The 12786-nt window shown below is 44.6% G+C and overlaps 1 protein-coding gene across 2 annotated transcripts in view; it reads right to left on the bottom strand.

Annotated features, from left to right (window-relative positions):
* PHAF1 (phagophore assembly factor 1) overlaps positions 1–12323 on the bottom strand; it is a 28792-nt gene extending 16469 nt beyond the window's left edge. Inside the window, exons 1-4 of one of the 2 annotated variants that reach the window (XM_072814487.1) lie at positions 12206–12323; positions 11961–12081; positions 5876–5958; positions 876–959 (exon numbers count right to left, since the gene is read on the bottom strand). In XM_072814487.1, coding sequence (XP_072670588.1) covers positions 876–959; positions 5876–5958; positions 11961–12024 — 231 coding nt within the window. In that variant the 5' untranslated portion in view covers positions 12025–12081; positions 12206–12323. Of the gene's footprint in view, positions 1–875; positions 960–5875; positions 5959–11960; positions 12082–12175 lie in introns of both variants that reach the window. The other variant, XM_072814492.1, reaches the window with a different exon arrangement.
* Between the last annotated feature and the right edge of the window lie 463 nt (positions 12324–12786).

Genomic DNA, 12786 nt, shown 5'->3' with positions numbered 1-12786 from the left:
ATAAATGAGGAATTCTCATTTAATGTACAGATTCCTTCTCCATGTTCTGTCTTGTTTCCTTAGCAGCTCACTTGGGATGGGATTACAAGAAATAGGAAGTACCCAAGTCTTTTGGAAAGGCATGGCCTAACCAGGACAACCGCTCTGGTATGCCACTGCCCAGAGCCACATTCAACCTTGTGACTCTGAGGCATGAGTCTAGTGTCACATGACTAATCTGTGAAGCCCAGACATTCGTAAATAGTGTATTAAAAACATCCTAGACTGAAACAGGTGTTAGTAAATTGCACTTGAACAGCAATTAAGACAAACCCTATACACCACCAAGTTGTTTATTTACATATCCTCAAGGGGGTTAAAGAACCAACTCATTGCTAGTGGTGTTAAGCCCTAAGCCCCAGCATTTTATGAAGAACAGTTCCATTTTTCACCTTCCAAGTCATACTGTTTGACTTAAGAATGAAGTAAAACAAGATACAAAAACTTTTTGGTCCTATTCTGCAGTTAGGACCCATTTTCAGTATCCTAAACTTTTAAGACTTGGAATAATCTGTGTCAAACACTTAGCTCTACTCTCACTTTCCTTAAATTGAGTAACTTGAGTACCCTCCCCATAGCATATTCCCCAAATCTCCAACACTTTTCTCCTTTCACTTCTGGAGCCTGAGATTAGAGTCCTTCCCAGCCTCTTTCTAACCACTACACCCCACCCTCAGCTTCCCTTTTTGTAGGGTAGCAGGCACAGCTTCAGTTCCCTAGACTATGGTGGACTCTGAATCACAAGAGTCTACTCTGACTTATTAGTTTCAGAAACATCTTACAAAAGCATGTATTAATCAGCCTGACGTGCAATTTTAGTTGTCAATCATAGTTACCTTAAGTCTCTGATTGAAAGCATCAAACAGCAGTTTGATTCCATCCTGAGTCAGGTTAAGGATGAGGTCATGGCTTAGAGGAGACTACAAAACAAAAATAAAGCACTGTAAACAATTTACTCAACAGCAACTACCAAAAACCTTACAAATCTAAATGCAATGCACAGGGATTATGGAAGTGCAGACAGCCCTTCCCTCGCCCAAGTAAGAAACTGTTGTATGAATGAGGTATCCTCTGCTTCCAGCCTGAACTGCTGTTTCCTAATACTGGTTGAAAAGAGCCTCTTTTTTTAGGCTTCTAGTAATAGTACCTGAGGGAAAGGACCAAGATTATGTGAGTATATAAACCATTTTCTTTTGAGAGTCCAGGATCTACATCTATAGCGTGGGTTTACTTATCAAACCTACAGAGCAGCCAATGAGGTACACAGGCCGGGTAAAAGGGCCTTGCTAGGACCCAAACTTGGCAGGTAGTATTCACTGCATGTCAGCTGAACCTACGTCCATTCACTTCCAGGCTGTTTGTACCATCCACAGGAAATGTTCTATACTTTGACTGCTTTAGGCCATGTTCCAAGACAAAGAAATATCTTGTGATGTTTGTGTATGAGATGATACTCTTGCTCCTTCCTTCCCTCTCCTGACCATCCCATATCACATGTGCTTTTTTCTGAAAGCCCAAATCTAAGGTCTAAGGAGTCATATTTCTTCATTTGTCCCTTCTGAGTCCTATGGGGAAGGGAGTAGCAAGCAGCACAAAGGAGTGGACAGAGCTGGCCTTGAGTACTGGTGAGCTGGTGACCTTAAGTGACTCTCAAAACTTCTCTGAGCTCTAGTTTCTTCATGGGAATACCATTATCCCTTCCCTCCAGGGTGGTTGTGGGAACAGAGGTAGTAGGTCTAGATAGCAAGAGAAAAGGCACCAAGCACAGCACTTAGTATCCAGCACTCTCTCATCATGTCTGCATCACCAGCCTGCTTTTGCTCCAATGCAACCAATTCAAGGACTTGACATCTGAAGACATTCCGTAGCCCTGAACCAAGCTTGAAATTGGCACACAGCTCTTAAAAGAGTTTAGAAGTTTCTTTATAGAACCTCCCAAGGTAGGCACAGTGAATGACAGAAATGTCGCTGTCAGAGATAGAGATGCAGGCTGGAAGGCCAGGTGCCACTGGTGTGGGCCTCACTGGAAAAATTATCTCCAAGAGCCCTCTGAGATTAGTTCAGACTGCTCCCTTCTACCCCAGTGATCTTCACACAGTAGCAGGCCCGGGCGGCACCACCAGGCCCAGCAAACACTAGAAGAAAGGATGTAATTTTCCAGTAGGCCTGTATGAATGTCTAAAAAAATTAGGTCTAAGCAAGATAATACAACAATGAATCCTGACCTTAGCCTACTTATTCTCAACCCAGAACACATTTCTTTTTCTCTTCTTTTTTAAAAATTTTTTAATTTATTCAGTCATGAGAGACTGAGAGAGAGGCAGAGAAGAGAGGCAGACTCCATGCAGGGAGCCCGATGTGGGACTCGATCCCAGGTCCCCAGGATCACGCCCTGGGCCGAAGGCTAGGCTGCGCAAAACTGTTGAGCCACCCGGGCCGCCCCCCAGAACACATTTCTGAGAGGGCTATTCCATGACACTAAGCAGGATGAAGCAACATTTTAGCATCCTTAAAGATCCTTGCTTGGAGGAGAATGATGGGAGGATCTGAATTTTCTTACACTCTCCCAAGATCTAATCATTTTCCTCCCAGCATGGTTACAATTCAGGACATAACTAGACAATTTTCAAAAGTGAGCAAATTATCCTCACAACTATTATTTTATTAGTATATCTCCAGAACCAAAGTATACCTGTAACTACGTGGTGTTTAAGCAGGCCCTTCGAGTGACCCAGAACTACACAGTCCTCCATATGAAACAGTTTAGTAAAGCTGTTTGCTCTTAACTGTTAACATTTTTTTCTCCTAAGAAAGATGGGACCTACTTGATATGCACATTTAACTTCCAAGGTGTGATTTGCTAGAGACAAGAAGATATTTCTAACATTTAATGGGGCCAAACTATTCTTCACACTTGATGGGAGCAAAGAGACAAATGGGAAAGGAAAGGAAGGAGGGCAGAGGAAGTCAGGGCTCAATTTAAGAAGCACTGCATCAGGGACGCCTGGGTGGATCAGCAGTTGAACATCTGCCTTCAGCTCAGGGCGTGATCCCGGGGTCCTGGGATCGAGTCTTGCACCAGGCTCCCTGTGAGGGGCCTGCTTCTCTCCCTCTGCCTATGTCTCTGCCTCTTTCTGTGTCTCTCATGAATAAATAAGTAAAATCTTTAAAAAAAAAAAAAAAAAGAAGAAGCACTGCATCAGAGCTCTGAGAGACCACCTCCTCTTGATCCTCATCAAAAGATTATTCTATTCTAGGGCACTTGGCTGGTTTGGTCAGAGAAGTATTCAACTCTTGATCCTGGGGTCATGACTCAGAGCCCCACACTGGGTGTAGAGATTACTTAAAAGAAATAAATAAAATTTTATTTTATTTTATTTTTAAAATATTTTATTTATTTATTTATTCATGAGACACACAGAGAGAGGGAGAGAGAGAGGCAGAGACATAGGTAGAGGGAGAAGCAGGCTCCAGGCAGGGAGCCCGCCTGATGCGGGACTTGATTTCAGGTCTCCAGGATCACACCCCGGGCTGAAGGTGGCACTAAACCGCTGGGCCACTGGGGCTGCCCAATAAATAAAAGTTTGAAAAAGATTATTCTATTACAAGGAAACTTGTAATAGAATATCCACATTACAGAAGGAGAACCAGACAGGTTATTAACCTGCCAAAAGTTGAACGGCTAAGAAACAGAAAGAGCAACGATCTGAACCAAGGTCTAGACTAAGCCCACGTTTTCCAATTGATTCCAGCTGCTTAGAAGATATCAGGAAATGAGCTTAATGCTAAAACTACTATATATACCCAAAGACTGGAACAACAGACAACAAAGACAGTGATATTAGAAACAAACTTCGTTCTTTTTTTTTTTTACAAACTTCGTTCTTAAAAACTGCTTAAGCGGGATCCCTGGGTGGCGCAGCAGTTTGGCGCCTGCCTTTGGCCCAGGGCGCGATCCTGGAGACCCGGGATCGAATCCCACGTCGGGCTCCCGGTGCATGGAGCCTGCTTCTCCCTCTGCCTGTGTCTCTGCCTCTCTCTCTCTCACTGTGTGCCTATCATAAATAAATTAAAAAAACAAAAAACAAAAAACTGCTTAAGCCTATTTTCAGATGTATCTAATTTTGGGGTGTCCAAAACTGATTTAACTGAATGTGTAGGAGTTATAAGCTCAAGAAGCAAGCCCATTATCCCTGTTTGGATGGTTGTTAATTGTTGAGTAATTCCCTCATGGTGTAACGCTGAAAGTCAGAGTAGGTTAGGGATCATCTGAGTACAACAAAGAGGAAAAGTCACGATCCTTCATTTTATAAATGAGAAAACACTTTGATACTGTGGCTCAAGGAATCCCCTGGCCCATTCTTAGAAGTCCCTTGTTATGTGGTAGGCACCACAAGAATATCTAAGCACTTGCTTGGATATTATGAATTCCCTGTCTCAGGAAGATCCCTCATATAGGGTCTCTCTCACTGGGCTGGCAGAGAAGTATTATTGTACAGACTGTAATGTTTGGACATAGATAAGAGGCTCAACTCTGACACTAGGACAAACTGGAAAGCCTCAGAGAAATCTTACCTCTAATCCACAACATTCTTCATGTCAAAAATAAACTGTTACTTGTTTTAGGATCTGAAACTCATTGGAACAAATAGAACTAAAATCATCAAAAACGGTACTTAAAAGGTCTCAGAAAAGCCAAAGAGGACATCTTATAGCATGTACAGGCTCAAAACTATTTATTCCCTAAGATTTGTGAGACATAGGACACCATAAATGTTGCTCCACACAGCAACACATAGTCTATGTCACAGAAAAATCACAGGTTTCAGAGAGTTCAGTACAAGGTAGATTGCATTTTTAGAGAGATAGGAATCCTATTTCTAAAAGCCCATAAATAACAGTCTCTAACTTTACTTATAAAACCAAACACAAAAAACCCGAATGTTCAGAAAGTCCTCTGATATAACATATCCACTTTTTCTGGAAATGGAAAACGTCTTTGTAGATATATGCAACATTATTATTATAGGGGTTAATTCCTGGCACAATTGACCAACATTTAATAGAGAATACCATAAATCAGACCCCCCCCAAAAGGCAAAATATGAAATATGTCCATTAATTTGAAGCCAATGTTCTGATATATGATCTGATGTATCTGAGCATTCTCACTAAAGTAGTGAGCTATACCTGCTTCTTTTTTTTTTTTTTTTTAAAGATTTTTATTTATTTATTCATGATAGTTACACAGAGAGAGACAGAGAGGCAGAGACACAGGTAGAGGGAGAAGCAGGCTCCATGCAGGGAGCCCGACGTGGGATTCGATCCTGGGTCTCCAGGATCGTGCCCCAGGCCAAAGGCAGGCGCCAAACCGCTGCGCCACCCAGGGATCCCTACCTGCTTCTTTTTAAGTGTGAAGTGCTCTGCTGGCTAGAAATTTGCTCTGCAACAACTCTGAACACAAACTAAAGCAATCAACAAAGCAGAAAAGATTATATTTTAAACACAAAAGTGGAAGGCAAGCACCCTAGGAGATAAAACAGTCCCTGAGGTAACCACCCACTGAAATGTCCCCGTCTAAGGACCAGCAGGTAAGTCAAACACATCAAACAAGTTCAGTTATTAATGCTCTTCCAAAACTGACAGAACTAGATTATCAAGACCAAAAGTTTCAGAATCAAAAAAAATGTACTTAGTAACTGACTAGGGCTAGAGATTCTCCCAAACACAATGACCTAGCAATCCCTGCCAGTCTGCCTCTCCCAGAGCATCAACCTCTGGAGGTGACTCAATGATGAGAAATGCTATTTCAGTAATCAAAGCAGCTACCACTCACCTGTTCGCTGTAGAGAACCTGGACATTTTTGATGATGCGACAGTGCTTCTGAAGAATGGCTACTGCCTGAGCCAGAGGCATTCCTGAAATAAAGGAAGGATACCTGTGTGGTTACTTGGGCTATTCATTTACTGACATCTATCTTCATACTAGGTATTAGACTCTGCCATAAAGCCTGTGATGGGAGGGCAGGTCTATAAACATATTAGTAAATAAAACTTCAGTAAGCAGCAAGAGCTAGAATAAAGTTAGCAGCAAGCAGTAAGGGATCAGTTGGATTGCTTAAGGGGAGGGAGTGAATATACAAGAGATTCCTGGAAATGAGAAGGAATGTGTCAATTCCGAGCAGGAAAAGGGCTCAGAGAAGTCAAAGTCAGCATGAACCAAAGAACAGTGAGAAAAGCACGGATTTCATGAATGGATCTGGAGACCAAGGTTCTGGTTCACTCTGCCACGAATTACATATAACCTAGGGCAGGTTCCTTCCTCTACTCTCTGGCATGTCTCCTCACCTCTCAAAGGAGAGTCTGCAGGAGCACATGACTTGTAAGGGCTTGTTTAAAAAGTTAAAAATCACACATCTACCAGAATCACAGATCTACCAGAATCCTTATTTTACTAAGGATTTCACTGGATCCTTATCAACTCACAAATCCTCTAAATCTTAATACTTGATTTTTAAACTCAAGGCCCATTATAAACAAATTTATATATGCCCCCAATTTAAGAAATCCAGTATCTGGGATCCCTGGGTGGCGCAGCGGTTTAGTGCCTGCCTTTGGCCCAGGGCGTGATCCTGGAGACCGGGGATTGAATCCCACGTCAGGCTCCCGGTGCATGGAGCCTGCTTCTCCCTCTGCCTATGTCTCTGCCTCTCTCTCTCTCTCTGTGTGACTATCATAAATAAATAAAAATTAAAAAAAAAAAAAAAAAAGAAATCCAGTATCTTTAAGATCCCAAGGACTACCAGGGAATACAAAAAAGTATGTTTTCAGAGTTTCTTATATTTCAAACAAGAAGAAATTCACAGAGGCAATTCAAAACAAAGTCTCAGACTAAATCCAAAGTCAAAGACTCATAGCTTTATGAACCCAAGGATAGTGGTGTTATTCACCACTCTCTGGATCCCCAGCACCCAGTACAGGCTTGACCACATAGTGGCTGTTGAATAAATATTTATTCAACAGAGCTGAAGGATAATGGAGTAGGTAATAAGAGAAAGGGAGGAAGGACCACCATATGACCTCAGGCAAGCACAGTGGCTTCCATTCAAGATCAGTGTACCTCTGATTCTAGGACAGATGTGCAGAAAAGAGCTTACACAGAGAATAGAAGGTTATAAAAACATGGTTTGTCTACATTTAGACAATGATCTAACCCTGCCTTCATTTGATGGTCCATTCTACAGTCTGAAGAAAGTTGGAGGAAATCAGACCTTAACACAAGGCACTTTCTAACCTTCTATAATATAGGGCCTGGTACACAGTAAAGGTTTAATAAATGTTTGTTGAGAATATGACCAAGTTGGACGCATCACTCAGCTTTGCCATTCTTGAAATGGAGAAGTTTCTATGCTATCTCTCCCAAAATGAATGGGCAAGCATCCATGTGGAACAGACAGATAAGCTCAGTTAGGTGTTGAGAAATAGAAGGCCACATGGCTTCTCTGACCCACATGGCACAAATCAGTTTGTATCTTTCTTTTCTTTCTCTCTCTTTTTTAAGATTTTTAAATTTATTTATTCATGAGAGACACAGAGAGAGAGAGAGAAAGAGAGAGAGGGAGGCAGAGACATAGAGAGAGAAGCAGGCTCCATGCAGGGAGCTCGAAGTGGGACTCAATCCCCGGACTCCAGGATCAGGACCTGAGCCAAAGGCAGTCGCTTAAACGGTGAGCCACCAGGGCTGTCCTACAAATCAGTTTCTCAAGGGAGGATTCTTTTCTACTTAACCACATCAAATCTCTGGCCTTGGAATCTTCAGGTCCTCAAATCCTGAGTCACCAGGAGAGGAATCCACCTAGAGGAGACAAACCAGCTACGATGGTCAGTTGTCACTCAGCTGCTGATAAAGGAAGGCTACAAAAAGCCTCTAAAGGGAACCAACCATATGAATGGCAAAGAAACTAGGACTGTTCCAGTTTTAACAGTTACCTAGACCCAAAATGAGTTTGGAGTGTATGTCAGCCTTCTAACCTGTATATATATCCTATGTCTTACAGATCTCATCATTTACCTGCTTTTTTTTTTTTTAATTTTTATTTATTTATGATAGTCACACAGAGAGAGAGAGAGAGAGGCAGAGACATAGGCAGAGGGAGAAGCAGGCTCCATGCACCGGGAGCCCGATGTGGGATTTGATCCCGGGTCTCCAGGATGGCACCCTGGGCCAAAGGCAGGCGGTAAACCGCTGCGCCACCCAGGGATCCCCATTTACCTGCTTATAATCCTCCAATGGTTTCTCATTATAGAGTAATAAAACTCAAATAACATGCTACCACCTAAAGTTCCTGAATATTCTGGATCTTGTCCACTTCCATTTTTCTTTCCACTGCTCATCATGCCTCCTTTGTTCCAAGGACACGTCAAACTCTTTCCTATCCTAGCCCTTTGAGCTAGTTCAGATTCTGAGGTAGTGTTCTTCCCATAATTGGTTTCTTCTCATTCTTTAGTTCTTGACTCACATCCGCAACCGCCTTATCTAATGAAGCCTCCTATCCAGTTTATCTATTCGTCTCTGGTATACCTTGAGGACGGAAACATTATCTGTCTTACTCACTGCTGTATCCCCAGCACCCAATCACTGTGCCTAGCAGGTGGTCCTATGTATCTATTGAGCTCTGATTGAGTGAAACAAAACAATTATGGGACATGTAAGTCCTGTACCACAGACCCTGGTGACCACTCTTTCACATTCCTTCTCCTTCTCTACCTCCCCAAATCTAGTCTCTAACTTTCTTCCTAAATCCATGTCCACAACACACTTCACTAATAGATACCCTCTTTTCCACTGGACCCCAAACTCCTTGGTAGTGTCCCAGGCAGCTAAAACCAAAGAGCACTGGGAATCTGGAAAACCTACTTTCTTCTTTCATCAGTACAGCATGTTCTAATTATAATACCAATGGCTTATAGTTCCCTACACACACAATCTTTCCCATTGTTTTGTTTTGAATTTGACTGGAAAATTTATGTCTATAGAGACACTGTAGAAGAGAAATCTGGCAGATTTCTGATAGAGCTTTCCTGGTGCTCACTGGATCCAGGTATGCACTGGTTCCTGTGGCTTGAAGAAAGCCCCCCCCGAATCCCCAGGTCAGATCAAGTTCTTTCTCCCCTTCCAAAGAACCCTATACAACTTCTACCTCATTTTAATAAAATATACTATTTCTGTAACCCTTCCCTCACACTAGACTAAGCTCTTCAGTGCATATGACCATTTCCTATTCAATTTATGTTTGTAAGCAGAATCCACAAGAGGTATATATGCTGCCTTCAACAGAATGAGCCTTCAGTTTCTCTAGAACAGTTCAGACACATGTCTCCACACCAATACATTCTCCAAGTCTTAATGAAAACATTTCTAATTTGTTCTGCCTTTACTCCACCACTAGTCAAGGGGAGTAAAGTCAAGCCATCAATGGCATTCTCAGAGATTCCTCTTTGCCTAGGTTTTCCTGTCCCTGTGTTACTGGCATTTCCCTAATCTCCCAACATTACACAAAGGCCAGGAAGGCAGCCAAGAAGCTGGATGCAGCTCCCCACTGTGATGCCAGGCAGATGATGGCAAGGGCTAGATGCATCTGCATTTGCAGATACCAAGAAGAACTAAGACACAAAGCTGAGCCAATTCTCAGAAGGGTAGAGGGGTGGGAAGCAGGAAATCCCAGTTCAGCTACCTACCTTTCATCTCTACTTTTCTGAGCTTGCTCCTCACTGGCAAATGGAAATTACCTTACAGGATTTTAGTGACTTTAGTTAAGCACTGTCTGGTTCTCTAGTCTAGGAATGTAATTCTAAAACAAAGATCCACTTCTGAGACCTATCCCTACCTATCAGCCCCAGTTGGAGTTTAGATGTGTTGAGGGCTGGGGAGAAAGAAGACTGAGAGAGAGGGGGAAAATTTTTTTTTTTTTTTAAGCTTGAGGAAGTGAAAATAACCATAATCTTTCAGGTAGACCTGATTTAAAACTGCAGATTTTTAAAAACAATTTTATTAAGTAATCTCTACACCCAATGTGGGGCTCAAACCTATAACCCTGAGATCAAGTCACATGTTCTACCAACCCGGCCAGCCACACACCCCTAAAAATACAGATTCTTAAGACCCACAAGAGAATCATTAAGGTCAAGCCACTTCTATGACGTTTCCCTCAAAGTTCAATTCTGGGTCATTGTACAGAAAAGCTCTTTTCATTTTTTTTGCTATTTAGTTTGAAAGAGCTACCCAAATCCTTGATTACTGGAAACTGGCAGAGTTAGGAGTGGGGGCTAAGGAATCTAAACAACAGGTGACAGAGGAAGCCTTGCTCTTCCACCAGGCTTTTTTTGGGGGGTGGGGGTGAAAGAGGAATCCTGGTCTCAGGTGACAACCCTACCCCCAATTTTTTATAAGTCAACCCTACCCCCAATGTGGGGCTCAAACTCACAATTCCCGGGATCAAGAACTGAGCCAGCCAGGTACCCCTTCAACTGACATTCTAATCATTACTTTTGGCTAAGAGGCTCTGTACCATTGAGATCCGAAAACTAGATGCATCATCAAGCAGTTTGAAGCTATGGCTGTGGTTCTCACTCAGCCCGATGAAATACTGGTAAGAGAAGCTGTGCGTAGGGGAGGATCTTTCTTATATAGAAAGCAAACAGCACCCATGTGAATGGGTCTGGAGGCAAATATAACACCGGCCTCCCAATCAACCTCTTGGTGCTTCACAAGAGGCCAAAGTGTTTCATACCAGCTAAAATTTTGGGAAGAACTCTACAGGAGTGGTGTAAGCTATGAGAAATTGGCTAAGGCCTCTCATTAAAACCGGTTCCTATTACCCAGAGGCGTGTAGTTCAGTTAGTTCACAGAGACAATGAGCACCAGCAGGGTCCTACCAGCATCTATTGTGCAGTGTCTCCTCTACTCTGCCTCCACTGACAAGAGTCTTCCAGATTCATGCAAGAGCTATAGCTCAAAGGAGCAGGTGACTCAGTCCAGTAGCCCAAATTAGTGGGACAAAAGTTCAAGTCTGCACAAACAAAGAGGACCAACACCTGCTTCACACTCCTTTTCTAGTGCTGGATCATTGTAAACATACACCGGAGTTACTGAATGTGTACACATAAAGGTAGTGATGTTGGGAAGAGTCAAAACTGGGCCAAAACCCCAAAAATGGCCAAACCGCATTTTATACAAACTAAATGTTACTTTCCATGAACTCGAATTTCATTCAAGCTTCAACTCTCTCTGCTAAGGTCTGGGTTTAGGATTACACCACACACATCGACCACATTAAAAACAAGAAGGAAACAAGTCACAAGTTCCTTTAATACACAGACTCTTCTCACCTCCCTCGACTAGGTTCCTAACATGTGATTAGGGGACCTAACCCTAGCTTTTCCCTTCAGACCAGGCAACCTACAGCCCAGAAGAGTAAAGGAGGACGGACTACTGTGGCGTTTCAGGGTGTCAGTCACTTCTTAGCTGTTAAGTCTGCAAAATGTAAATTGGAAAACAATAGTACGGGCCCTCGGGCCCCAAGGACGCATACTTGAGATGATTACGCACAGGAGCGCAGGGTCTGGCTTTGAGTAAGTGTTTGGGGCGTGTCGGCCATTGTTGTTATTATTACTACTGTACCACTGCCCCAGGAGGGGCCCTGCTGAGGCCTGAGGCGAGGGCGTCAAGGCCAGGACGAGAGACACACTTGAGGGTCTGGCCAGTAGCAGCGGGTAACTTAGTGCCTGGGGCCCAAAGAGCCGAGGACGGAGGAGGCGACGAGCTGCAGGCGCAGGGGAATAAGGGGCAGAGGTCAGAGGCAAGAAGCGCCTTGAGGGAAATGAGAAGCAGAGTAAGGTCCAGAAGCAGGACCCACACTCACCCAGCGTGAATTCCCATTGCTCATTCCCCAGAGAGCGCTCGGGCACCACCTCCAGATCCAGCATTGGTTCAGCTCGCCGGGCCGGGGCGGCCTCCCTGCAGCAGCGCAGACAGCACCCAAGCTGGGGAGACAAAGCAGCAACTGACCCGCCGTCCCCGCGGGCGCAGCTCTCCACCTAGTCCTCGGCTGCCCGCGGCACCAGCCCAACACCACACCTCAGGTCAGCGGAGCTCAGCCCAGCTCACCTCACCGGCAGCAGCCTCGGCGGCAGGGGCAGCGGCGACAGCCGGAGCGTCTGCAGCAAAACTGGCGTGCGGAGCCGTAAAGCGTGGCTGGGGCGGGGCAAGGCGGGGTTTCAGTCTCGGGGGAGGAGCCCAAGGCGGGGTCGCGCACGCGCACAGGGCTGTGGAAGGCGGGGCGAAGGCTGAGCGAAGCCCGACAGTAGCGCCGGGCGGGGTGGGCGCTTGCGGAGCCGGGGGCCGGTGCTCCGTGACCCACATCCGCACACAACACTGCACACACTTAAACGTCTACACAAGGATGTGCACACCACGCAACTCACAAACGTGACGTGGTTATACAACATCCGTCTCCTTCTACACCTATGTCCCACTCACGTTCACGGGGCGCCAAGGCGAGTTCCGAGGGTGCAACCTGAGGCCCAGCGGGGAGCGGGGGCAGCGACTTCCAAGCGAGTGCGTTACGTGCCCGAGTGTCTGCTTGCCGGCAGGGAGCAGTGGGAGAGGAATAGCTAGACTGGGGAGCCGCGGGGCCAGACCTCCGCTGACCTAGTCCAGAGGTGTACAGTCCCTTGGGGCCGGTATCC

Source organism: Canis lupus, chromosome 3 (genome assembly GCF_048164855.1).
Source record: "Canis lupus baileyi chromosome 3, mCanLup2.hap1, whole genome shotgun sequence".
NCBI lineage: Eukaryota > Metazoa > Chordata > Mammalia > Carnivora > Canidae > Canis > Canis lupus.
Note: the sequence above shows the minus strand (reverse complement) of the source record. Positions and strands in the feature narration are given on the sequence as shown.